The sequence below is a fragment of the Grampus griseus genome (genome assembly GCF_964374135.1).
Source record: "Grampus griseus genome assembly, chromosome: 20".
Classification (NCBI taxonomy): Eukaryota; Metazoa; Chordata; class Mammalia; order Artiodactyla; family Delphinidae; genus Grampus; species Grampus griseus.
This window is the reverse complement of record NC_139014.1, coordinates 50,909,288-50,936,082: the sequence shown is the minus strand read 5'-3', so window position 1 is coordinate 50,936,082 and position 26,795 is coordinate 50,909,288. Positions and strand designations below refer to the sequence as shown.

The window sequence follows — 26,795 nt, the reverse complement described above, 5'->3', positions numbered from 1 at the left end:
ACAATCCTTGCTACAGGAAGTGTAGTCTACAGACCAGGAACATCAGACATCACCTGGGGGCTTAACGAAAAAGCAGAAATCCCAGGCACCATCACAACCCTCCTGTTATAATCTCTACTTAAAGACGACCTCTGGGGGCTTCCCTGGTGGGGCAGTGGTTAAGAATCCGCCTGCCAATGCAGGGGATACAGGTTCGAGCCCTGGTCTGGGAAGATCCCACATGCTGCGAAGCAACTAAGCCCATGCGCCACAACTACTGATCCTGTGCTCTAGAGCCCACGAACCACAACTACTGAGCCCACGTGCCACAACTACTGAAGCCCACACGCCTATAGCCCGTGCTCTGCAACAAGAGAAGACACTGCAATGAGAAGCCTGCACACCTCAACAAAGAACAGACCCCGTTCGCCGCAACTAGAGAAAGCCTGCATGCAGCAACAAAAACCCAATGCACCATAAATAAATTTTTTAAAAAACATAATATGAAAATACAGAGGCAGATACAGGGAAAAGCGACAGAAATCAATAAACTACATAAATGAAGAGAAAAAATAGTAAGAGGTCCATACTCAAAGTATGCAGCACCACTCAAAAACAAGAGTTAACTGATCATGTTTTTTAAAAAACTGGACAAAAAACTATGCAATATTGCCACAGAATTTCCCATATTCTCCAACTCAGGGTCTCTGGCAATTCACTGCTGAAAAAAACAGCTGAGACAGCCTCTAAGAAGGGAGCTCTACAAGGTCGTCTAGTCAAATCTAGCTGTATACCCGGAGATATGTATTAAATTTGAGTACTGATCAAATGCCTTAATTTTTAATAAGCACCCTCAGTAACTCTTAGTCAGGGGTTTGAGAAACGATCTACTCCCGTGTTTCTCAACCCTGGCTGCACAGTAAAATCCCTTGGGAAGATTTCCTCCTTTAAAGGTAGACTGACATAGGTGAACAAACCAGATATTTTAAATGTTATGTTAGTCTGGTTGAAATGGTCCAATTTTTTTTTAAATAAATTTATTTATTTATTTATGGCTGTGTTGGGTCTTCGTTGCAGCGCACGGGCTCTAGGTACGCGGGGCTTCAGTAGTTGTGGCATGCGGGCTCAGTAGTTGTGGCTCGCAGGCAAAGTAGTTGTGGCTTGTGGGCTCAGTAGTTGTGGCTCATGGGCTTCGCTGCTCCACGGCATGTGGGGTCTTCCCGGACCAGGAATCGAACCCGTGTCTCCTGCATTGGCAGGCAGATTCTTAACCGCTGCACCACCAAGGAAGTCCCAATTTTTGTTTTAAAAAACCTTTGTTAGGGCTTCCCTGGTGGCACAGTGGTTAAGAATCCGCCTGCCAATGCAGGGGACACGGGTTCGAGCCCTGGTCCAGGAAGATCCCACATGCCGCAGAGCTCCTAAGCCTGTGCACCACAACTGCTGAGCCTGCACTCTGGAGCCTGCGAGCCACAACTACTGAGCCCACGCGCCACAACTACTTAAGCCTACGCGCCTAGAGCCCGTGCTCTGCAACAGGGGAAGCCACTGCAATGAGAAGCCCTCGCACCACAACGAAGAGTAGCCCCCGCTCGCTGCAACTAGAGAAAGCCCACGCGCAGCAACAAAGACCCAACGCAGCCAAAAATAAATAATAAATAAATAATTTTTTTAAAAAAAACTTTTTTATATTCACAATGTTTTGTTGAGGGAAAAAGGCATGTGGCTGAATAACATATATAATGTGATTTCTATGAAAGAATGCAGTACATTACGTGTATGTACTATAAATATGTATCTATCTTTAGAACACTTTTTTTTACATTAACATCTCTGAAACCCAGATTTCTCTTAGTCAGTGGCATGTCATGATGCAGTTAGCATTTTTCTGTATTAGTATGATGCATGTTATATCAATAACATTAGAGTCAATAAAACAAGGTATGTTTGTGAATACACGAATTGGCACTTGAGCGAAGTTCTAAAAGTATATTCAAACTGTCAACAATCGTTACATCCGGCAGGTTGGAGTAGCTGTCAATATTTTACTTGATAGAGCTGTACTTGTTTAACTTTTTTACATTTAATTTTAACTTCTGTAGTTAAAAAAAAGAATCAGGGAAATTGTGAACTTCCCTGGTGGTCCAGTGGTTAAGAATCTGCCTTCCAATGCAGGGGATGCAGATTCGATCCCAGTTCAGGGAACTAAGATCTCACATGCCACAGGGCAACTACAGAGCCCGCGCGCACCACAACTAGAGAGAAGTCCGCACACTGCAATGAAAGATCCCACATGCCGCAACTAAGACCTGATGCAGCCAAATAGAAAATAAGTATTTTTTTTAGAAAAGTGGGGAGAGCTTCCCTGGTGGCACAGTGGTTAGGAATCCACCTGCCAATGCAGGGGACACGGGTTCGAGCCTTGGTCCAGGAAGATCCCACGGAGCAACTAAGCCCGTGTGCCACAGCTACTGAGCCTGTGCTCTAGAGCTCACGAGCCACAACTACTGAGCCCATGTGCCACAACTACTGAAGCCCACGCGCCTAGAGCCCGTGCTCTGCAACGAGAAGCCACCGCAATGAGAAAGCTGCGCACCGCAATGAAGAGTAGCCCCTGCTCACTGCAACCAGAGAAAGCCCACATGCAGCAACGAAGACCCAATGCAGCCAAAAATAAATAAATAAGAAATTACAAACAGTGGTATTTTTCTCCTGCTCAACACTGTTTAATCTCTCTATTCCTTTTTTTAAATATATTTATTTATTTATTTATTTATGGCTGTGTTGGGTCTCATTGCTGCAGGCGGGCTTTCTCTAGTTGCAGCGAGCAGGGGCTACTCTTTGTTGTGGTGCACGGGCTTCTTATTGCGGTTGCTTCTCTTATTGTGGAGCACGGGGCCTAGGCGCACAGGCTTCAGTAGATGCAGCACACGAGCTCAGTAGTTGTGGCTCGCAGGCTCTAGAGCACGGGCTCAGTAGTTGTAGCACACGGGCTTAGCTGCTCCGTGGCATGTGGGATCTGCCCGGACCAGGGCTCAAACCCGTGTCCCCTGCACTGGCAGGCAGATTCTTAACCACTGTGCCCCCAAGGAAGTCCCATAATCTCTCTATTCCTTGATTAAATAACATGTGAACATCTTCAATGGCCATGTGAAAAAGCCAGGGGGGTTTAGGAATAAGCACTAGTTAAGACTTCAAAGCTAGAAAGCAACAAAGAATCTCACAATGCATAAGGGGAAAGGAGAAAGACAACAGTAATTTAAAATATAAAACAGTAAGAAAAATTCCACATTAATAAGTGGGATTCTACTGGTTACACTTAAGGAATCATATTAATACTACATAATCTAATAAATCCAAACATTTTCTTACAACTGCATTTTACCAACTGTAAAGTATAATACTGAGACCAACTCTCCTCTGGAAAGAACAATGAGGGTAGTAGCCTTGTACATTCTCTTTCTCCTGACAACTAGCAAAACAGGATGAAATTACATTCATGTTATTCGGGAGAAAAAACAGTATTTTATGCAGCACCTTTTCTCCAAAATGATCAAAATATCTGGGGTCCCTATGTTGCACACTTCCAAGAGAAGTTTATCATGCCAAAGTGACCATGATAGTGCTGCATTAAAAGAATTGCAGGGCTTCCCTGGTGGCGCAGTGTTTGAGAGTCCGCCTGCCGATGCAAGGGACACGGGTTCGTGCCCCAGTCCGGGAAGATCCCACATGCCGCGGAGCGGCTGGACCCATGAGCCATGGCCGCTGAGCCTGCGCGTCCGGAGCCTGTGCTCTGCAACAGGAGAGGCCACAACCGTGAGAGATCCGCGTACCGCCCAAAAAAAAAAGAATTGCAAATACAGCAAATGCGAATCCATTATTCTGAGAAAAGAAAAAAAAAAAAAACAGAGAACAGACCTACAAAGTGAAAATAGGTCAACTCAAGTAAGGTAAGTAAAAAAGCTAAACCAGCCTCTGAGGGAAAGTATGCGTGCACAGTCCCTCATTAATCCTGGTGCTTCCTTAAAAGCTTGATGCCTTTTGGGGTATACTGAAGCCTCATCTTCCAGACCTTCCAATCACAACTTAACATTACATTAAATCATATAAAATCATCATTTTTGTAGGTCAAAAATGGCTGAAATTGACAATTTCATATAGTTGAACCTTGTAATTCATTCAACACAAGCAGGAGTATATATGAAAACTTGGCAAATGGGAGTTCCTCTATTAAATGAACCAGTAGCTTAGCTGACTGGAGTAAAACCCAAAGTTGTAGACACAATCCACAGCTGAATTTAAATTTCTTTCATAGCCCTCCACTCTGCTGGTCACAAGGCAAAGATTACTTTTTTTAAAGTTTCTGCCTGCAAATTGTATAAAACAGCTTTCAGAAGTCTATTATACAGGGACTTCCCTGGTGGTCCAGTGGTTAAAACTCCATGTTCCCAATGCAGGGGGCATCAATCCCCGGTTGGGGAACTAAGATCCCGCATGCCCCACAGCACGACCTAAAAATGATAATAAAAATAATAGTAATAATAATAGTAGTAGTACCAAAATGTTCATTGCAGTTCTATTTACAATGGCCCGGAGATGGAAGCAACCTAAGTGTCCATCATCAGATGAATGGATAAAGAAGATGTGGCATATATATACAATGGAATATTACTCAGCCATAAAAAGAAACGAAATTGAGCTATTTGTAATGAGCTGCATAGACCCACAGTCTGTCATACAGAGTGAAGTAAGTCAGAAAGAGAAAGACAAATACCATATGCTAACACACATATATGGAATTTAAGGGAAAAAAAATGTCATGAAGAACCTAGGGGTAAGACAGGAATAAAGACACAGACCTACTAGAGAATGGACTTGAGGATATGGGGAGGGGGAAGGGTAAGCTGTGACAAAGCGAGAGAGAGGCATGGACATATATACACTACCAAACGTAAGGCAGATAGCTAGTGGGAAGCAGCCACATAGCACAGGGAGATCAGCTCGGTGCTCTGTGACCACCTAGAGGGGTGGGATAGGGAGGGTGGGAGGGAGACACAAGAGAGAAGAGATATGGGAACATATGTATAACTGATTCACTTTGTTACAAAGCAGAAACTAACACACCATTGTAAAGCAATTATACTCCAATAAAAAGTAATAATAATAAAAGAATTCTATTACACAGATGAGAAAAACAGGCCCTGAGACTAAGTTACATGTCTGAAGGGACAGTAATCAGAAATAAAACATGGACATGACAGACCTCCCCTAAATTTAATGATTTCTGGTCCAGTGCTCATTCTACTATCTCATCTCTCTCTTCAATAAAAAATATACTCAAACCTACATACCCTTCTGCCTTATTCATATATGAAAGAAAACACAAATTAAGCCAAAAGACTGTTGAAAATAACCTTTAAGTTATAAAATTAAAACCTAAAGAACAAGGCTTCCCTGGTGGCGCAGTGGTTAAGAATCCGCGTGCCAATGCAGGAGACACAGGTTCGAGCCCTGGTCCGGGAAGATCCCACATGCCACGGAGCAACTAAGCCCATGCACCACAACTACTGAGCCTGCATGGTGCAACTACTGAAGCCCACGTGCCTAGAGCCTGTGCTCTGCAACAAGAGAAGACATCGCAATGAGAAGCCCACGCACAACAACGAAGAGTAGCTCCCGCTTGCCACAACTAGAGAAAGCCCACCCGGCACAGCAGTGAAGACCCAGTGCAGCCAAAAAAATAAAATAAGAATAAATAAATTTATATATATTAAAAAAAAAAATTAGAAACAGGGACTTCCCTGGTGGTCCAGTGGTTAAGAATCCACCTTCCAATGCAGGGGGCTCGGCTTCGATCTCTTGTCAGGGAGCTAAGATCCCACATGCCGCAGGGCAACTAAGTCCACAAGCCCCAACTAGTGAGCCCGCGTGTCACAACTACAGAACCTACAAGCCACAACTAGAGAGAAGCCCACATGCCACAACAAAGACCCGACACAGCCAGAAACAAATAAAAAAAAATTTTTCTTTTTTTTTAATGTAAGGAACAGAAAGAGAGCTTCAAGTGGTTTGGACTAATGTTTACATACAAGTATGGAAGTGGATGGACTTATGAGCTTGGGAATAAAATAGACTAGCTGAATCCCAGTGATCCCTACTGCTGTCACCTTTCCTAAAGTTCTTAATCCTTATCTGTAAAAGTGCCTACTCTGCAGGGTTGTTTTTGAGGACTGAGGGAATGTTAAGCACCTGGAATAGTTTTCAATAAATTGTAGATGGTACTGTTACAGGGTTTTATTATCACAGAGTCCATGAAAATAATTTTTTGAGGAAACTTTTGTTTGTTAATACCACTTAACACTAGTAGTCAATGAAGAAAGAATTTGATATGGGACAGGGACCAGCACCAGGTATAATGCCTTACATTGTACCAAACACCACTGTTGTTATTGACTAATTCAAATTAACTCTTTTTTTTTTTACATCTTTATTGGAGTATAATTGCTTTACAATGGTTTGTTAGTTTCTACTTTATAACAAAGTGAATCAGTTATACATATACATATGTTCCCATATCGCTTCCCTCTTGCATCTCCCTCCCTCCCACCCTCAAATTAACTCTTAATTACACATACTAACAGAAAAGTAATTCTAAAAGCATTTATGCATTCACTGCAAAATAAGCCCCTTGAACAGACCTTTTGTCTGTTTTGTTCACTGGTGAATCCCAAGTTGTTTAGAACAGTGCCTGGTACATACCCTGAATACTAAGGCTTTTCAAAATACAATAATCTTGACACTCAAATATGTACCATTTTTCTTCTTCATGCACCAGCCTAAACAGAGGAGCCTCTCACTCTAAAATTAACTCATACCTTCCCTTAAAAAAGAGTAAAACAATTTTTAGCCTTGAGAATTCCCTGGTGGTCCAGTGGTTTGGACTCCACACTTTCACTCCTGAGGGCCCAGGTTCGATCCGTAGTTGGGGAACTAAGATAACACAAGCTGCGCAGCTGGCCAGAAAAAATCTAGCCTTAAAAAAATTTTAGGGCTTCCCTGATGGAGCAGTGGTTAAGAATCCGCCCGCCAATGCAGGAGACATGGGTTCGATCCCTGGTCCGAGAAGATCCCACATGCCGCGGAGCAACTAAGCCCGTCCGCCACAACTACTGAGCCTGCGCTCTAGAGTCCACGAGCCACAACTACTGAAGCCCACGCACCTAGAGCCCGTGCTCCACAACAAGAGAAGCCACCGCAATGAGAAGCCCGCACCCCCCAACGAAGAGTAGCTCCCGCTCGCCGCAACTAGAGAAGCCCGCGCACAGTAACAAAGACCCAACACACCCAAAAATAAATAAATTTATTAAAAAAAAAATTTTAAACGTTCCTGATTAGCTTCTGATAGGTAGAAAACAGACATCCTTTTACAGCGACTCTACAATTTTGACTCCAGAAAGGTATCCTGCCCACGAGTCTCAATACTGAGAGGAAAAAAAAGATCCCTCTTACTCCATCAGAACTGGAGATTTCTCCTCTTAGAATTTACGAAGATACTCCCTCAGGCATGCAAACATGTTTACCTGTACTAGAACCAAAAAAAATGTAAAAGATTGGGGAAGTAAATGACCTAAGGTACATATGGGAGTGGGAAAAAAAGAGCTTAAAGTCAATCTCTTTTCATAATTTCTGTAGAATTTGATACTGAAATTTAAAAACCTTAAAATTTTGTTTTGGAGTACATGAGAGGTAAAATGACCAGAAATAACCCATGCACTGATTCAGGAGAAGAGTTATACCTTTTATTCAGATTTATTAATCTGATTTATTTTCCTAAGTCTTTGAACAGCCAAGAAACTCTCATCAAAATTGCAGCACTTTCATAGTAACGTATTTTAAAGTTGTGGAGGGAAAACTCTACTCTGCACAAAAAAAATAATTTGTATTAATGAATACCTTTTGAAAAACTTATAAAAGCAAAATTATAACTGTCCTAAGTGATATTTTATAGTCAAAGGGCATAAAATGTGTCGAAATTTTCATGGTAATCCTATTATAAATTTTTACTAATTTATGATTTAGCCCATTATGAGCAAACAAAATCAATCAATCACATAAACTCTTAAGCAGGACACATTTCTACAACACAAAAGTATTCACCACCACCATTCCAAGGTCCTTAAATCTTCAAATGACTAACCACCAAGGATTACGTAGTATTAATTGGTAGCTTATTTTCATACAAATTTATTTATTTTATTTGTCTTTGGCTGCGTTGGGTCTTCATTGCTGCATGTGGGCTTTCTCTAGTTGTGGCGAGCAGGGGCTACTCTTTGTTGTGGTACGCAAGCTTCTCATTGCAGTGGCTTCTCTTGTTGTGGAGCACGGGCTCTAGGTGCGCAGGCTTCAGTAGTTGTAGCGCATGGGCTTAGCTGCTCTGCGGCATGTGGTATCTTCCCAGACCAGGGCTCGAACCCGTGTCACCTGCACTGGCAGGTGGATTCTTAACCACTGCACCACCAGGGAAGCTCATAATTGGTAGCTTTCTTTAATCAGAACCCATTCACTGCCCAAGGCTTACACTAAGCCTTTAAAATCACATCTCACGATACTGGTTACACATAATATTTTTTCCTAGTCAGTAACGTGAGACTGCTAACATGCAAATATTTAACACTGATTTACTTTTACGTTTTTGTACTGTGGAACCTTTCATCCCAAACCCATAGACAACAGGTGCTATATCTGCTAGGGAGATAAGTATATCCTCCTGAATATTAACCTGGAATTAATATCAAAAGAACTACAGGGACTCCCCTGGTGGTGCAGTGGTTAAGAATCCGCCTGCCAATGCAGGGGACATGGGTTCAAGCCCCGGTCCAGGAAGATCCTGCATGCCACGGAGCAACTAAGCCCATGTGCCGCAACTACTGAGCCTGCGCTCTAGAGCCCAAGAGCCACAACTACTGAGCCCGAGTGCCAGAACTACTGAAGCCCACGTGCCTAGAGCCCATGCTCTGCAACAAAAGAAGCCACTGCAACGAGAAGCCCATGCACTGCAACAAAGAGTAGCCCCTGCTTGCCGCAACTAGAGAAAGCCCGCATGCAGCAATGAAGACCCAATGCAACCAAAAATAAATAAATTAAATAAATTTAAAAAGAAAAAAGGAAGAACTACATACCAGGGACTCCCTGGCGGTCCACCGGTTAGGACTCCGCGCTTCCACTTCAGGGGGCGCAAGTTCCATCCCTGGTCAGGGAACTAAGATCCTGTATGCCACAAGGTGCAGCCAAAAAAATCAGGTACTACATACCTCAACATGGCCAAAGTATAGGTTAAACTGCTTGGGAATAAATTTGGACAACCTTCATACTCTGGATATGCAATTTTACAGATGAGTTAAGATTAAGGATTTTGTTTTGGGAACTAACCTTTATGCAAATCTAACTTGGACACTAAACCCATGACAGTACACTTTCTAAGAATAACTCAAAAAAGGTACGTCAGGGCTTCCCTGGTGGTGCAGTGGTTAAGAATCCGCCTGCCGATGCGGGGGACGCGGGATCGTGCCCTGGTCCGGGAGGATCCCGCATGCCGCGGAGCGGCTGGGCCCATGAGCCATGGCCGCTGGGCCTGCGCATCCAGAGCCTGTGCTCTGCGACAGGAGAGGCCACGGCGGTGAGAGGCCCGCGTATCCCCCCCCCCAAAAAAAGGTACGTTATCCTCTAATATGAATGTAGATCAACAGAAGAACATTTACTTCATCTCTGACAATGGGTAAAAGTAAATTTTCACAATTAAGACTACTACCTGATAATTATACTTCGCAGTTTACAAAACCCCACAACTTCATAACCACCCTTGAAATTAGCAAGCAAGGTAGATATCATTAATCCCCATTCTACAGATGAGGAATCCAAATGATTCCAAGGCCTTTGCACTACATTACATCCACCAAAGTATGAAAGTCATTTTTTTAAGTATTATGACTTCCTAACAAGCAAATTTAACAAGGTAACTGTTTATTATAAATTTATTTATTATTTATTTTTGGCTGTGTTGGGTCTTCGTTGAGCGCACCAGCTTTCTCTTGTTGCGGTGAGCGGGGGCTACTCTTCGTTGAGGTGCCCAGGTTTCTCATTGCGCTGGCTTCTCGTTGCGGAGCACGAGCTCTAGGCGCACGGGCTTCAGTGGTTATGGCACACGGGCTCAGTAGTGGTGGCTCGCAGGCTCTAGAACGCAACGCAGGCTCAGTAGTTGTGGCGCACGGGCTTAGCTGCTCCACGGCATGTGGGATCTTCCCGGCCCAGGGGTCGAACATGTGTCCCCTGCACTGGCAGGCGGATTCTTAACCACTGCGCCACCAGGGAAGTCCAAAAGTCATTAATTCTTACTCATAGTAACGCATCTCCTCCAAATTTTTATATGTGAAGAGAAGGGCTTAACACATTTCATATTGCTTTAGCTAGATAAAATCCTGTCCTGATCACAAATGAAGCCTACCAATGACAGATATGCCCAGCTACTATGATGGATCGATCACTGGAAGAAGAGCAATAAATTCAAGATTAAATTTCAAAAAGATAAACCAGCATCATGATCATATTTTTTCTAAACTATTCAGGATTCAGTGTTCTAAACACAATGATCATAACAAGACGTGGGTGAGACTTTAAAAATATTATTTGGAAAGTTCTAAACTTAAGACAGACCCTGCTGCTAAGGGTCTACACCTAAGTTTTTTTCTTTTTTTTGCGGTACGCGGGCCTCTCACAGCTGTGGCCTCTCCCACCGCGGAGCGCAGGCTCAGCAGCCATGGGGCACAGGCCCAGCCGCTCCGCGGCATGTGGGATCTTCCCGGACCGGGGAACGAACCTGTGTCCCCTGCATCGGCAGGCAGACCCCCAACCATTGCGCCACCAGGGAAGCCCTAAGTCAAGTATTTTTAAACACAGATCTAGCTCAAGGTAAACATATATAAAACATACTTGGCTTTGACACTATCAGTCTGATTGACTAGTTAGTATGCCAGTAAGCTCTATTTTCAGCAACTACTGTATTCTTGACTTTTCCAGCTCCCATTTGGGGGAAAGGGGAGTGAGAGGAGGAAAGCTTTCACTTTGCCTTTGATCTGTCTTATGTTCTGCCAAATAATAACTTCATTTAAAAGAAGAAAACCAATATTGTGGGGATTCAGATCTAAGATATCTTGGTGGTAGAGGGATGGGCAAAGCTTAGGAAACTTTCTAAATGAGACAACTAGTAGCAACAAATGGTCTTAAGTAGGACGACCATAGGGCAAATTTGCAGTTTCAGCACAATTATGAATTGGCACCCCTTCACTTCAAGGTATTCTGACTTGAATAAATTATGATGACCCTTCTATTATTATGGCAGTTGTTATTACAACTTAGTAAACTTAAACGAGCTTCTGAAATTGCTCCTAGGACTTGCATGAATATTTAGTTAATGAGCTCAAAGTAATGTTATCTTGGTAAACCAATCTGTCAACTGGGATGTATCTGTATTTAACTGTATCAAACTGTTAACTGACCATTTCAAAAACCATGAAAACAATTTTGTTTCTGTTCCCCACTACCCCTGAATAGATTCTGCTTAACAGCTAGCTAGGCTACTATTTGGAACATTTGAGAATCATTTGCCAACCTCCCTGCCCCCCAAATTTTTATGACTATATCATTAATTTAAGGGCTGCATTCATTAAGACTAAGGTGAGGGGCAGAAACGTTTTAGAAGTACTTTACAGAAATGCATGGCATTAAGTTGTATCTCAATACAGAAATTGTGGTAAAGCAAAAAATCTAAATATAAACACACTCTGAGACTACCTAAAATTCATCACTCTAACTTCATTCACTGTGCCTTGTTTTTGAAAGAAAACAAGAGGTTTCTTTAGAAAAGTATGAAGATATCTTACCTATTTACAATGGATACGAGTCAAGTCATAAATACCAAAACATATTATGTGAAGTAACTGCTAAAAAATAAGCATACCCCTCCTCCCACAAGGCACCATCTGATTTAGTTACACATGGGTCTTTTGTGAGTGGCTCAGGAGAAATAAGAGTACCAGTCTAAAGGTCATCAGACAGACAAGTTCTGGCTTTGCCATGTACTTGCCAACTAATCATGTGATACAGGAAAATTAAAAAACAAAACAAAACAAAAAATCACTAAATCTTCTCAAATTCACTTTCCTGAACCATAAAATGGAATTAACATTACCTACTTCAATATCACATGAAATAAGTAAAAAATTTTCTGTAAGTGGTCTGTGAAATGTGAAGTTCTATATAAATATGAAATTATATAACGTAAACTTTAAAATTTTAACCTTTATCCTATGCCTGTCACTACTGTTTAAATACACTTTACTTAAATATAAGGCTAAAAAATTGCTGGAAAATCAGCCTTACAGCCCTTTAAAAAAAAAATCATGCTTTCAGATCAGCTTCTTAAAGTATTTGAAATTCATTTGTAAAATTAGATACATTAATTCACTGTGCTGAAATTTCACTTGCTATACCAGGTTAAAGTCAAGAAATTTTCTGAATATTTCATATTCCCTTGACCAAGCTATGAAACAATTATGAAAAGCCTGCTTATTCGTATGGACTTTCAGCGGGTTTGCTTGTACTTAATGAATCCAAAATTTGCTCAGTTTAGTATCTGTGTTCTTCCCCATACTAGAATTCAAAGGTGAAAAGGGTGCCTAGAAATGTCCACAGTAAGAATTTACCCCATCACCACCTCAAATTGCAATGATTCATGATTTCATTATATTCTATAGTTTTGTAAGCCAACAGAATAGACTGAACTATATATTGTGTATATGCACTAAAATATACACAAAAGAGCATCTACCTTAAACACAAAGACTAAAAGCTACTGTAGGAGGAATTTTTAAATTGCATTATCCAACTCTGCTTATGTTTAGATAGGAGAAATGTATTCAATAAATTTAACTCCATTAACTAAAATAGCAATTTCAGCATTAAGTGAAATAGCAACAATAAAAATTATTACTGGCCTATAGTCAAAGAACTGATTATTAACCTGTGCTTTTAAACTCATTACTAAAGTCAATTTACTCTTACCCATTTTTTTTTCCCTAACAAGATGTATATTAAGGAGGTAATTCAAAACATGCCCCCCACCCCTCACTGACTACCAAAATAAGCCAGAGATGAGGCTCTGGTGTCTTAAAAGGACAGCTCTCAAGTGACACAGAACAGATGCATTCCTGGTGTTCCGTTCACAGACTGAATCAAACTCGACCATCAAAATGTTACCCCTACCTCATGTGGAGCTAATCATCACATGGAGAAGAAAAGTGAGAAAAGGCCAAAACCAGCACTACCCCACAACCCAAATGTAGCTTATGGTGACTGCTCTATTCTCAAAAAATGTAGAAAGTACTCATTTTCTCCCCTCTATATTCCCCACTTTCCCATACTAATATGGTTTATATACATGAGAAGTTAAGACTTCAGAAATGCTAAAAGATGATGGGTTTGCTTAATATGGTTATGAATGATATAAAAACCATCCCTTAGGCTACTGTTGTTACATGATAAGATGCTAGATTTAATCTTCAAAGTGAACAGTCCCAGCCCCAAACTTCAATATTTCCCATCTGCAACACCAAACTGTCCTTTTCCTGAACACAGCTTAGCTCGTCCTCCAGTACCATTAAATAATCTGCATCAATTGATTCCAATTCACCAGGACAAAGTTAAATGATGCCACAAAAAAGTTGAAGTACTAGGTTCAACATAACATGCAAGATAAAAGCTAAAGGTACTGCAAGAACAAGGAAAAAAGCCAATATGTATATCCAACTACACCAAACCAAATCATCAAAAGCACTCTTCACCTTCCCCATACCTGATATATTGTTTGGCAACTTATAACTATGGGGTCATTTTTTTTGTGACCACAAACAAAACTGAATTATTGCACCCAATAAAGGAGTGGACAAAGGTAGAGGATGATTCCTAATGACTGTCTTCCTCTTCTTCCTTTCCAATGAATCCCTCCCAATTTTGTGCCCAAAAGTCACAAGAGATCCTCTCAACCTGGGAGATCCTATATACCCCCCACCCTTAGATCCTGAAGGACAACCCTAATGTTTAAACAACAGTAAGGATGTGGCTCTATAGTCCTGTGATGAATAACCAATTAAGCCTTTGGTCAAAAATCCTCAACACCCAATTCCAAAAATATGATTTTCACACTAAACTGTCACTTACTTGGAAGCTACAATCACAAGCTTCCAAATCAGTTTTTAAAATAAGTTCTTAAAAAAACCTTCCTCCATGTCCTTTTTGGTGATCACAGCAAGTTTACTCAAAGCCTAAATCCCTACACAACAAAAAACATTCAAATACAATTCAGAGTTTCTTCCCAAGGGCACTGATAGATTAAGAGAGGAACCTATTTGGGGCAGGAGAGGGGAAGAAGAAAAAAACTTCCATTACAAGCACACCTACATTTGTTTGACTTTTAAATACTGAAATAAAGACAAGTCTGACCTTGAGCTGTATTTCCCCATCTTATTCCCCTCCTCCTCCCAACAGAAATCTTGTTCAATACAAACAGCAATTTAAGGATTTACAAAACGAAATTTAGTGATCTTTCCTAAATTTGAGTTCGAGGTCTTTTCTCCTAATTTTCAAATTCCTGAATCCTAAGGTATGATGACACACTGGGACTAGCCCTGAAGCTATTCACATGACCAAACAGGCATTCAAGGAAAGCAAGGTTCCCACACAGCATGTTGAAAAATAAATGGTTTAATGAAGCAAAATCTAAAGATCACTGACACTTGATTCCAACCATGTCTCACCCCACAACAGCATTAAAAACACAAAAAGCATACATATGATTTTTTGTTTTGATAATACTAGTTTAAAGGATGTGGGGATAATTCAAATACCTAGGTCCAAAATGGGGGAAGGGAGGGACCCAGGCCGGGAGGGGCAATTAAAAAAAGCAGCAGTTTGGGACTGAGCAAACAGACACAATGGCCACTTCGATAAAGTTCTGAAAAATGACTATAGCACCTTTAGGAACAAAGGAGCGATGAACAAAGAAGAACTGTTCCAATCTGTATATAAAGCCGTCTATTAAAACTGAAGAAAAGAAAACAGGATCTGCTGGGATCCCTTATGTTCTTAATACAAAAACCGAAGTCTCTGCTGAGTGCTTTGGAATAACTGAATATCCCCAATGAAGTACGAACACGCATTCCAAGCCAGGGGAGTCAACCAAAATAGTTACTACACGTTATTTGAAAAAACTTTATTTTTCAACAGGTCCTTCCATTTGTCATAACGCTGCGTGTAAACAGGAAAGTCATCATTTTTAAATACCGGTAGATTGAAGCACAGGCATGGAAAAGAGACTAAGAGTCATGATCTCCTTGTTTCCTGTTCAATGTTCTATCCAGCAGAACCCACAACTTATGGAGCCAGAAAATGATTACAGAAACTTCGAGCTCTCTGGGATAAGTCTGAGAACAGGGAACGTGAAAGAGATTTTTCTAGCCCTCTCTAGAAAAAAGCGAGGTTGAACGGAAAGCCTAAAAAACCCCGCTACAAGGTGTGCCGGCCTACGGGAAGGAAATCCGACCGTAGCATCTCAGCTGGCCTCCGCCCAAGGATGAACTGCAGTGATTCCCACTCTCTCCCCCCTTCCCCCACCCTCATCCAAGACGGCCCCCCACCACAAGCCCAGAGAAGCCCTCCGCTTGCAAGGGTTCTCCTTTGTGAGACTCCACAGCCGCCGCCCCACTTTGGGCCTCCGGGGAAAAGCCACCGCCCCCACCCGCCATATTTCCCTGAAAGGCGCCCGCGCTACAGCGCCGAGTCGCCACTCTCCCCCATGTGGCGGGTGTTTCTTCCCTCATCACGCCACCAAATTGTTCACCACGTCCCAAAACCGGCCCAGAAACTCCCCTGGGGATTGCTCGCCCGGAGACAGCACCCGCCATCTCCTCCCCCGCCCCCGCCCCGGGACTCGCCCTCCCCCCCAAGCCGCCATTTTACAACCAACTCCTCCACCCTATGGCCTTGGTCTCCTCGGCTCGCGAATGTCTGCAGCTGAGGACTGCGAACAGGTCAAATTCCTGAGCCTGGAGCCTCCCACCGCTCCGGGAGCCCAGAGGCCATTTCCTGCTTCCCGAATCCACGTCCCCGGGCTAGGCTTAGAGACGATGCCGCCATTTTGTCTCCTGCTCCCGGCCTCTGTGGGCGGCGGCAGAGGGTCCGAGAATTCCAGCCCCCCGTTGCCCCGCCAACTCACCGTCGTATCGCTCAGCCTGCTCGGCCAGCTTCGCCTGGTACACCAGATCCTCCCGATCATCCATAGCGGCAGCGGCTCCGGCAGGGTCTGCGCGACGGATGGAAGCGGATAGCGTCTCCAACTCTCAGCCTCTCGCTCCGCGCCCGGGCTGCAAAAATGGCGGCGCCTCAATCCGGGACTTCCGCCTGCGCACGCGGACAACTGCTCAGCTCTATGGCAACCGCTCCCTGGCAACTGGCGCGGGGGGCGGGTCCGCGAGCTAAGTGCCCGAAGAGGCTGGAACCAGCTAGACGCCCCTCCTCCGTGGGCTCAGCGGCTGCTCTAGGCGGGAACTGCGACTGCGGGGAGGGAGAGCGCCACGAGGGAGCGAGGGAGGCCAGGTGAGGCTAGCTTGGACTGCTCCAGGAGAGAGTGAGCAGGAGAGCCTGGACTGCGGACTGAGAAACGAGAGGCTGTAAAGGTTTTTGAAATCGCAAGCTTTCCTCTCCGAAACCAACTTCTCTCCCATTGCCCCTGTTTTCTCAGCCAAGCCCAGTCCTGGCCCTTATTCAGACCCGTTTAACTCCGGGGTAAAGAGTTGGGCCCTGCTGTAGTTGATAGGGGAAGAAGGGCTGCAGATTTCACACTTGACCTTCGCACTTTGCAATCTTTTCCTGTTCCTCTCCCTCAGCCGCCTTTTTCCCTTTAGGCCCACCATGGGTAGGAACAGGGAAGTTCTTACAGGAGCCTGGTCTGGAGTGCAAGGTGCAGAAGAGTAGGTCCAAGATCAGACTGAGATCCAGGAGGCAAGAATGGGAAAGGACCTGGTCTGTTTTGCTTCCCAATGGATTCGCAGCACCTTGTACTCAGTACAGTATGTGTTGCAAGACTAAGGCTTAGGTAATTAGAGCATATGCCGTGTGGTAAAGTCTGCAATAAATGTGGAATAAAAAGCTTGGAACAAAATTATGAGGAGCCCTGGATGGCAAGCTGAGAAGTGTGCACCTTATTCAGTGGGCGCAAGAAAGCTATTTGATGATTTTGCGAGGAGGATGACACCGTCATAGTTATTCTTTTAAAAGATTATAAATATTGTATAGCAGTAATTAAAGAGCAGCATGAATTATCAGGTTATTACAATAATACAGGCAAAAGGTAATAGAATAGCAGTGAAAATGTGAAAGAAAGGACAAATAGGAATAGTACTACAGAGGGAAACCACAACAGTTTCCAGCTAATCAGATTTGAAGACCTTGTGAAGGGAAAAAAATTAAAATTGACCTGCAGTCTTCCCACCCTGAGTCACTGGGATAATGAGTGGCAGTACCATTAACAACAAAAAAAGGAATGCTAGGAAAATTTGCTGACGGAATGCAGAGAAAAACGTGAGTTCCTTTTATCACATGTTGGTTCTAAGGTTCTCACATATCACTAAAGTAGAAATAACAGGCATGGAATTGGAAAAGGGGACTGGCATTCCAAGCTGGAGGGAGGCTGCAATGGAAGCAGCTAGAGAATGTGTGGAGGTAGGAGGACAAACAAAACCTTGGAGAATACTTACTTTCAAGTGATAGGAGAAAGCAGAAGAGCCAGCAAAGTTTGGCTCCTTAAGCCCCTTCACACTTTTAATACACCTTATCAAATGTCAATGATGAATGACTAAGAATCAAAAGACCTGGGTTCTAGCCCTAATTCTATAACTAAACAAATGTGTGACCTTCAGAAAGTCATTTCACCTCCAAGCTTCATGTTCATCTGTAAAGTTAACTGGAGACCATATGTTAGGCCACAAAACAAATCTTAATATTAAAAGATTGAAATCAGGGCTTCCCTGGTGGCGCAGTGGTTGAGAGTCCGCCTGCTGGTGCAGGGGGCACGGGTTCGTGCCCCGGTCCGGGAGGATCCCACGTGCCGCAGAGCGGCTGGTCCCGTGAGCCATGGCCGCTGAGCCTGTGTGTCCGGAGCCTGTGCTCCGCGACGGGAGAGGCCATGGCAGTGACGGGCCCGCGTACCGCAAAAAAAAAAAAAAAAAAGATTGAAATCATACAAAGTGTCTTTTCTTGTCACAAAGGAATGAAGTTGGAAATCAGTAAGAGAAGGAAAACTAGGAAAATCTGCAGATATGTGGAAATTAAATAACACTGTTAACTAACTGATGGGTCAAAGAAGAAAATACAAGGGAAATTAGAAAATACCTTGAAATGAATAAAAATTAAAATACACTATACCAAAAATTATGAGATGCAGCAAAAATCCTGCTAAGGGAAATTTATAGCTGTAAATGTCTACATTAAAAGAAGGGAACTTCCCTGGTGGCGCAGTGGTTAGGAACCCACCTGCCAACACAGGGGACATGGGTTCGATCTCTGGTCCAGGAAAATCCCACATGCTGCAGAGCAACTAAGCCTGTGCGCCACAACTACTGAGCCTGCACTCTAGAGCCCACAAGCCACAACTACTGAGCCCGCGTGCCGCAACTATTGAGCCCGCGTGCTGCAACTACTGAAGCCCATGCACCTAGAGTCCCTGCTCCGCAACGAGAAGCCACAGCAACAAAAAGACCACGCACCGCAACGAAGAGTAGCCCCCGCTCGCCACAACTAGAGGAAGCCCACGCATAGCAATGAAGACCCAACGCAAAAAAACAAACAAAAAAATGTTAAAAAAAATTTTTAAAAAGCAGAAGGATCTTGCAGGTTGGGTCAGCCTGAGTCTTTGGTCCTACTCCCATATGCTTCAAAGCTTTATTAAAAATGTTTGGAAAAAAAAATATTTGGATCCCTGTGAAGCCCTACTATACACAAGTTTACCAAGAGGTTTGGGTAGGAATGGAGTTGGTAGGCTTCATTTATAAAATCAGGAGTACTGGGCTTCCCTGGTGGCGCAGTGGTTGAGAGTCCGCCTGCCGATGCAGGGGACACGGGTTCGTGCCCCGGTTCGGGAAGATCCCACATGCCGCGGAGCGGCTGGGCCTGTGAGCCATGGCCGCTGAGCCTGCGTGTCCGGAGCCTGTGCTCCGCAACGGGAGAGGCCACAACAGTGAGAGGCCCGCGTACTGCAAAAAAACCCACAAAACACAAACAAACAGACAAAATCAGGAGTACTGATAAAAGAAGTAAAGCTTTGAAATTTGACTGCTCATGATGACCGTGAGCAGTCCTGCGCCTGCTCTTGGTCATCATTAACCAGCTTTACTTGGAGGGAACGTCAGTCTGGCTGTAGATTTCAGCAAGCTGTGTCAGATGGGAACCTGCCACTGACCTGCTGGCATGAATAAATGTACCTGGTGAGATCCACACTGCCTACATGGGTGTTCCTCCCTCAGCCCCCATGCCCATCGTGCTCTGCGTAGATCTTTGTGATGCAGCAGGTACAGTCAGAGTCTCACTGAGCAGTCTCATCCTTAGAAAACCTGAGGGAGTGAGGAGTAAATATCTCAATTAGCACGTAGGAGTTGGGGATCAGATCTAAGCACTCACACTTCCGGTGTTCAATAAATACTTGTTAAAGGGGGGGTGGATAAATTGGGAATTTCGGTTTGGAATTAACAGATACACACTACTATATATAAAATAGATAAACAATGGGAATTCCCTGGCAGTCCAGTGGTTAGGACTCATTGCTTTCATTGCCGAGGGCCCGGTTCAATCCCTGGTCAGGGAACTAAGATCCCAGAAGCCGCGTGGCGCAGCCAAAAAAAAACCAACAGATAAACAACAAGGACCTACTATATAGCACAAGGAACTATATTTAATAACTTGTAATAACCTGTAATGGAAAAGAATCTGTATATATATATATATATATATATATACACACACACACGTAACTGATTCACTTTGCTGTACATCTGAAATATTGTATATCAACTATACTTCGATTAAAACATATATGTGTTAAACAGATTTTAAAAAAGAAGGCTCTCACATTGATAACCTAACTGTACAACTTAAGGAACTACAAGAAGTACAACGTAAGGAAATAAATAAAAAATATTAAAGTGGAGATAAGTAAAATAGAAAACAGAAAAAAAAGAAAATCAACAAACTGAGTTGGTTCTTTGAAAAGATTAACAAAACTGAAAAACCTGTAGTTAGATTAACTATGAAAAAAAGAAGACTCAAATTATTAAAATTAGAAATGAAAGTGAGGACGTTACCACCAACCTTACCGAAATAAGGAGTGTAAGGGTTTTATAAATTGGATAACAAATGAAATGAACAAATTCCTAGAAACACACTGATATCATGATACAATAAGAAATATATATTTGGTCTTTGTCCTTGGTTCTTAACAGAGAGCTCCTAAAACTCTTGTATGGGCATACTTCGTCTTGTTGCACTTCACTTTATTGCACTTTGCAGATACTGTGGTTTTGTTTGTTTGTTTATTAATTAATTAATTAATTTTTGCTGTGTTGGGTCTTCGCTTCTGTGCGAGGGCTTTCTCTAGTTGTGGCAAGCAGGGGCCACTCCTCATCGCGGTGCGCGGGTCTCTCACTGTCGCGGCCTCTCTTTTTGTGGAGCACAGGCTCCAGACGAGCAGGCTCAGCAGTTGTGGCTCACGGGCCTAGTTGCTCCGTGGCATGTGGGATCTTCCCAGACCACGGCTCGAACCCATGTCCCCTGCACCAGCAGGCAGACTCTCAACCGCTGCGCCACCAGGGAAGCCCGATACTGTGGGTTTTTTACAAATTGAAGGTTTGTGGCAACCCTGCGTCAAGCAAGTCTACCGGTGCCATTTTCCAGCAGCACTTTTTTTTCCCCCTAATTTGAATGTATAATTGGTTGTATTAACTCCAGGTAGTGTCAAAAATGAATTAAATTATAGAACACCCAGTTGGTATCCACAGAGAATTGGAAAACTGCTTGATGTGGAAAACACACACACTTGGTATCAGAAATGTTGTGTGTAGAAACAGATTATTATACACACAAACTACCAAAACTGACTCGAGAAGAAATAGAAAATCTGAACTGATGTATAACAAATAAGGAGATTGAACCAGTAATCAAAAACTTCCCAACAGGGCTTCCCTGGTGGCGCAGTGGTTGAGAGTCCGCCTGCCGATGCAGCGGACACGGGTTCGTGCCCCGGTTCGGGAAGATCCCACATGCCGCGGAGCGGCTGGGCCTGTGAGCCATGGGCGCTGAGCCTGCGCGTCCGGAGCCTGTGCTCCGCAACGGGAGAGGCCACAAGAGTAAGAGGCCCGCGTACCGCAAAAAAAAAAACAAAAAACAAAAAACTTCCCAACAGCACAACAATGTGAATGTATGTACTTATGCCATTAAACTGTACACTAAAAAATTCTTAAAAGAGTAAATTTTATGTTATGCATGCTTTACCACAATCAAAGAAAAAAAAATCTTCCAACAAAGAAAATCCCAGGACTAGATGGCTTCACTGGTGAATGTGTCTACAAAACACGATAAACAATTAACACTAATCCTTCTTAAACTCTTCCAAAAAAATAGAAAACTTTCTACTTCATTTAGTTAGACCAGCATTACCTGGCCTCTAATACCAAAGCCAGACAAAGACACTACAAGAAAAGAAAACTACAAGCCAATATCCTTTATGAATACGGATGCAAAAACCTTCAACAAAATAATAGCAAACTAAATTCAGCAGCCTATTAAATTTAAAAGACCAAGTAGGATTTTTTTTTTTTTTTTGCGGTACGCGGGCCTCTCACTGCTGCGGCTTCTCCCGTTGCGGAGCACAGGCTCCGGACGCGCAGGCTCAGTGGCCACGGCTCACGGGCCCAGCCACTCCGCGGCATGTGGTATCCTCCCGGACCGGGGCACAAACCCGTGTCCCCTGCATCGGCAGGCGGACTCTCAAACACTGCGCCACCAGGGAAGCCCCCAAGTAGGATTTAACCAAGGAATGGAAGGCTGTTTCAAGAAATTCAATCCACGTAATTGATACCCTACATTAACAGAATGAAGGGGAACAAAAAAAATCATCAGCTCAATTGATGCAAAAAAAAAATCATTTGACGAAATCCAACATCCTTTCATGATAAAAATAATAAGATAGGAATAGAAGGGAACTTCCTCAGCATAATGAAGGCCATATTTGAAACTCACAGCTAACATCATACTCAATGGTGAAAGACCAAAAGCTTCACCCTAAGATCATAAACAAGATAAGATGCGCCCTTTTGCCACTTCTCTTCAAGCATAGTTCTAGAAATTCTAGCCAGAGCAATTGGGGAATAAAAAGAAATAGAAGGCATCCAAATTGTAAAGTAAGAAGCAAAATTATCTCTGTTCACAGACATGACCTTGTATGTAGAAAACTCTAAAGGTTCTACAAAAAAAAAAAAAATGGTAAGAAAATAAACAAATTCAGCAAAGTTGGAGGATACAAAAAGCAACACACAAGTCGGTTGTATTTTTATACAGTCACAAATTGAACAATACAAAGAGGAAATTAAGAAAAACAATTCTATTCATAACAGTATCAAAAATAATGAAATAGGAATAAACTGATCAAGAACGTGAAAGATGTCCTGGAAAAACTACAAAACACTGCTGAAAGAAATTAAAAGAAACCTAAATGAATGGAAAGACACTCTGTGTTCTCGGATCAGAAGATTCAGTATTGTTAGTATAACATTATTACACAAAGTGATCTACAGATTCAATGCAATCTCTATCAAAATCCCAATGGCATTTTTTGCAGAAATGAAGTGAAACAGCTGAATTTGCTGACCTCTAGAAATCCCTCCCAGACACATCACAGCAAAGGTGATGGGCTCTGCTCTTGGAATCCCTGGGTTCAATGGCTCCTTATCACCTGTGCAATGGAAGCCTATTACTCAACTTATTTACACCTCAGTTTTCTCACCTATAAAATGAGAATAGAATTTTCCTTGTAAGTGGGAGATTGAAAGAAAAGAACCTGATACTCAATGAATGTTAGCTATGTTTATTAATGTTTGTATGGTTCACGCTTGAGCAAGAACCAGAAGTTAGTGTCATAAAATACAAGTGAGAAGCGTTCAAAAATAAGGGGATGGTCGAATTAAATTCTCCAGAGACATCAAGATTAGCACTGAGGAAAAGCCACTGGTTATAGCAATTAGGTCATTAGTGACCTTCATTCAAGATCAGTTTCAAAAGGGTGTTTGGAAGCCAGACTGCATTTGGTTGAAGCACAAAGAAGGCGAGAACGTGGAATTGGTAAGTGTAGGGTTCTCTTGAGAAGAGTAGCAGTGAAAAGGTAGAAGGTGATCATTTAATAGGGGTGATCCCCCAATAGGGATGGCCAAATCATAGAGTTGGTCCACATGTTCGCAAAACCCACCCCACCTTACAAAGCTGGCCCTGCTGCCATATTGACCACAGGATATGCAGAGATTAGGAGTAACATCTTTTTAACCACTGGGTCTTCTCTCCTGAATAGTCTCCCAAGACTGGCTAAAGTCTATCTGAAGGTGCCTTTTCAGAAACTTCTGAAAAGGCAGAAATCTGAAACCTTAGATTGATCCTCTGTACTGCCTGTTCTCTCAACCAACAGAACTAAAAGGGACAGAAATTGTGGACAGGGCAACAAAAATATAAAGAGAAATATTTATGATATAGCATCTGGGATTATAAACTGATAAAAAAAAAAAATCATGGTGCTGAACTGAGGGTGGCTCCCACAGTATGGTACTGCACTTCTCATGCTGCTGTGTTGATGGACATGTCACCAACATCACCAGGTCAATAGATCACACCCCTAAATTGGAGTTTTCCAACTTTACTGAAGAATCTCCTTTAATAGAAATAACTCATTTGACCTGTCTTGAGGAAATAATCGCCGACACATGGCAGTGTACTAACCACTGCAAGAAGGAAATAAGATGTTAAAAAATATGATTACTCATTGCCTACAGGATCTTGCAGTTTAGGGCTTATTTTTTTAAAAGGTTATTGTGTCTTTGGACTTCTCTGTTTTGCCGCAGTGGTTAAGAATCCTGCCAACGCAGGGGACATGGTTTCGAGCCCTGCTCCAGGAAAATGCCACATGCCACGGAGCAACTAAACCTGTGCGCCACAACTACTGAGCCTGCACTCTAGAGCCTGCGAGCCACAAGTACTGAAGCACGTGAGCTCTAGGGCCCGCATGCTGCAACTACTGAGCCTGCGTGCTGCAACTGCTGAAGCCCACGTGCCTAGAGACTGTGCTCCGCAACAAGAGAAGCCACCACGATGAGAAGCCCGCGCACCACAACGAAAAGAGTAGCCCCGGCTCACCGCAACTAGAGAAAAAGCCCGCGCCCAGCAATGGAGACCCAACGCAGCCTAAACTAACTAACTAAATAAATAATAAATTTATTTTTAAAAAAGTAACAATCGACTACTTGAATAAACAGTAAGTCCAATAAATAACATATGCATAGGATATAACCTGGTAATTCATATATGAGGAAATTCAAGGAGTAAATAAATGGAAATAGATTCATTTTCACTGGTAATAAAAATATACAAAAAAAGTGGCTGAGATATACTTTTTTAAATTTTTAGGGACTTCGCTGGTGGCGTAGTGGATGGGACTCCATGCTCCCAAAGCAGGGGGCCTGGGTTCAATCCCTGGTTGGGGAACTAGATTCCACATGCATGCCGCAACTAAGAGTTCGCGTGCCACAACGAAGGAGCCCACGAGCCGCAATGAAGACCTGGCACAACCAACTAAATATTTTTTTTAATGTTTTAATTCTTTTTAAAAATTAAAATAAAAAATTTAATTGTGGTAAAATACACATAACAGTTATCTTAACCAATTCTAAGTATAGAGTTCAGTAATGTTAAGTACATTCACATTGCTATAGGAGGCATACTTATAAGCATACTAAATTACCTTTTTTTTTTTAATTATTTATTTATTATTTTTGGCTGCATTGGGTCTTCGTTGCTGCATGGGGGCTTTCTCTAGTTTTGTCAAGTTGGGGGCGGCTACTCTTCGTTGCAGTGCACAGGCTTCTCATTGCAGTGGCTTCTCTTGTTGCAGAGCACGGGCTCTAGGCACACGGGCTTCAGTAGTTGTGGCACGCAGGCCCAGCAGTTGTGGCTCTCGGTCTCTTGAGCGCAGGCTCAGTAGTTGTGGTGCACGGGCTTAGTTGCTCCGTGGCATGTGTGATCTTCCCGGACCGGAGATCGAACCCATGACCGCTGCCTTGGCAGGCGGATTCTTAACCACTGCGCCACCAGGGAAACCCCACTAACTTACCTTTTAAGTTTAATGGTGGGGCTTCCCTGGTGGCGCGGTGGTTGAGAGTCCGCCTGCCGATGTAGGGGACACAGGTTCGTGCCCCGGTCCGGGAAGATCCCACATGCCGCAGAGCGGCTGGGCCCAGTGAGCCATGGCCGCTGAGACTGCGCATCCGGAGCCTGTGCTCCGCAACGGGAGAGGCCACAACAGTGAGAGGCCCGCCTACCGCAAAAAAAAAAAAAAAAAAAAAAAAGCTTAATGGTGGTCCACACTTTCTAGGTTATTCTGTTATCAGTGTTGACAATTGGTAAACGTCCTTTGGAGAGCAATATAATCATGGTGGTAACAGCCACAACCCAGTAGTCCTACTCCTGGGAATTTGTGCTAAAAATAATTCAGTTGAACCAAAAGGCTATATTCATGAAGATATTTGTAATACTTTCCTATAACTACTACAGCAAATTACAAGTTTTGTGGTTTACACACAAATATATTATTTTATGTTTCTGGTGGATAAGAAAATCAAGGTGTCAGCAGGACTGTGTTCCTTCTGGAGGCTCTAAAAGGGTTTCCATTTCCTTGCCATTTCCAACTCAGTCTGCCTGTGTTCCATGACTGACTGCCCCTTCCTCCATCTTCAAAGTGCCTCATTGCAACCTCTGGTTCCACTGTCACATCTTCTTTTTCTCACGGACTCCTCTTGTATCCCTCTTATAAAGCCACTTGTGATTACATTGGGCCCACCAAGATAATCCAGGGTAATTTCCCCAGGTCAAGATCTTCAACTTAATCACAACTGCAAAACCCCCTTTGTCATGTAAGGTAACAAGTTCCAGGGATCAGGATGTAGACCTCTTTGGGGGTCTATTATTTTGTCTCCCACAGTATCACTAACAGATTGTTAGTATAATCACAGTAACATTATTACACCCCAGAAGATTCACATTTCTTAACATCATCTAATATCCAACCTGTGTTCACTTTCCCATGTTTGTCTGGTGTTTTTTTCCAGTTGGTTTACCTGAGTCAGGATACAAACTAAATTCACAGAGAGCGTCAGTTGATAGGTCTGTGAAGTCTCTTTATCCATAACAGATATCCCTTCCTGTCCTTTTTCATGTCACTGATTTCAGAAGAAACTGGGCCATTTGTTTTATAGAACATCTCCCATCCTGGATTTGTTTCTTCAGCTTCTTATGGTGTTATTTAACTTGTTCCCCTATTCCTCACATTTCCTGTAAACTAACAGCTGGATTAGAGTCAGGGTCAATTTTGGGGGGTTTGAATGCCTCAGAGGTGATGCTTGCTG

General features: G+C 42.9%; 1 protein-coding gene across 2 annotated transcripts in view; it reads right to left on the bottom strand.

Moving 5' to 3' along the window:
* YWHAE (tyrosine 3-monooxygenase/tryptophan 5-monooxygenase activation protein epsilon) overlaps positions 1-16,474 on the bottom strand; it is a 44,729-nt gene extending 28,255 nt beyond the window's left edge. For both annotated transcript variants that reach the window (XM_082678583.1, XM_082678582.1), the window contains exon 1: positions 16,304-16,474. In XM_082678583.1, the coding sequence (XP_082534709.1) occupies positions 16,304-16,367 (64 nt within the window). In that variant the 5' untranslated portion in view covers positions 16,368-16,474. The remainder of the gene's footprint in view (positions 1-16,303) is intronic.
* Positions 16,475-26,795: the final 10,321 nt, after the last annotated feature.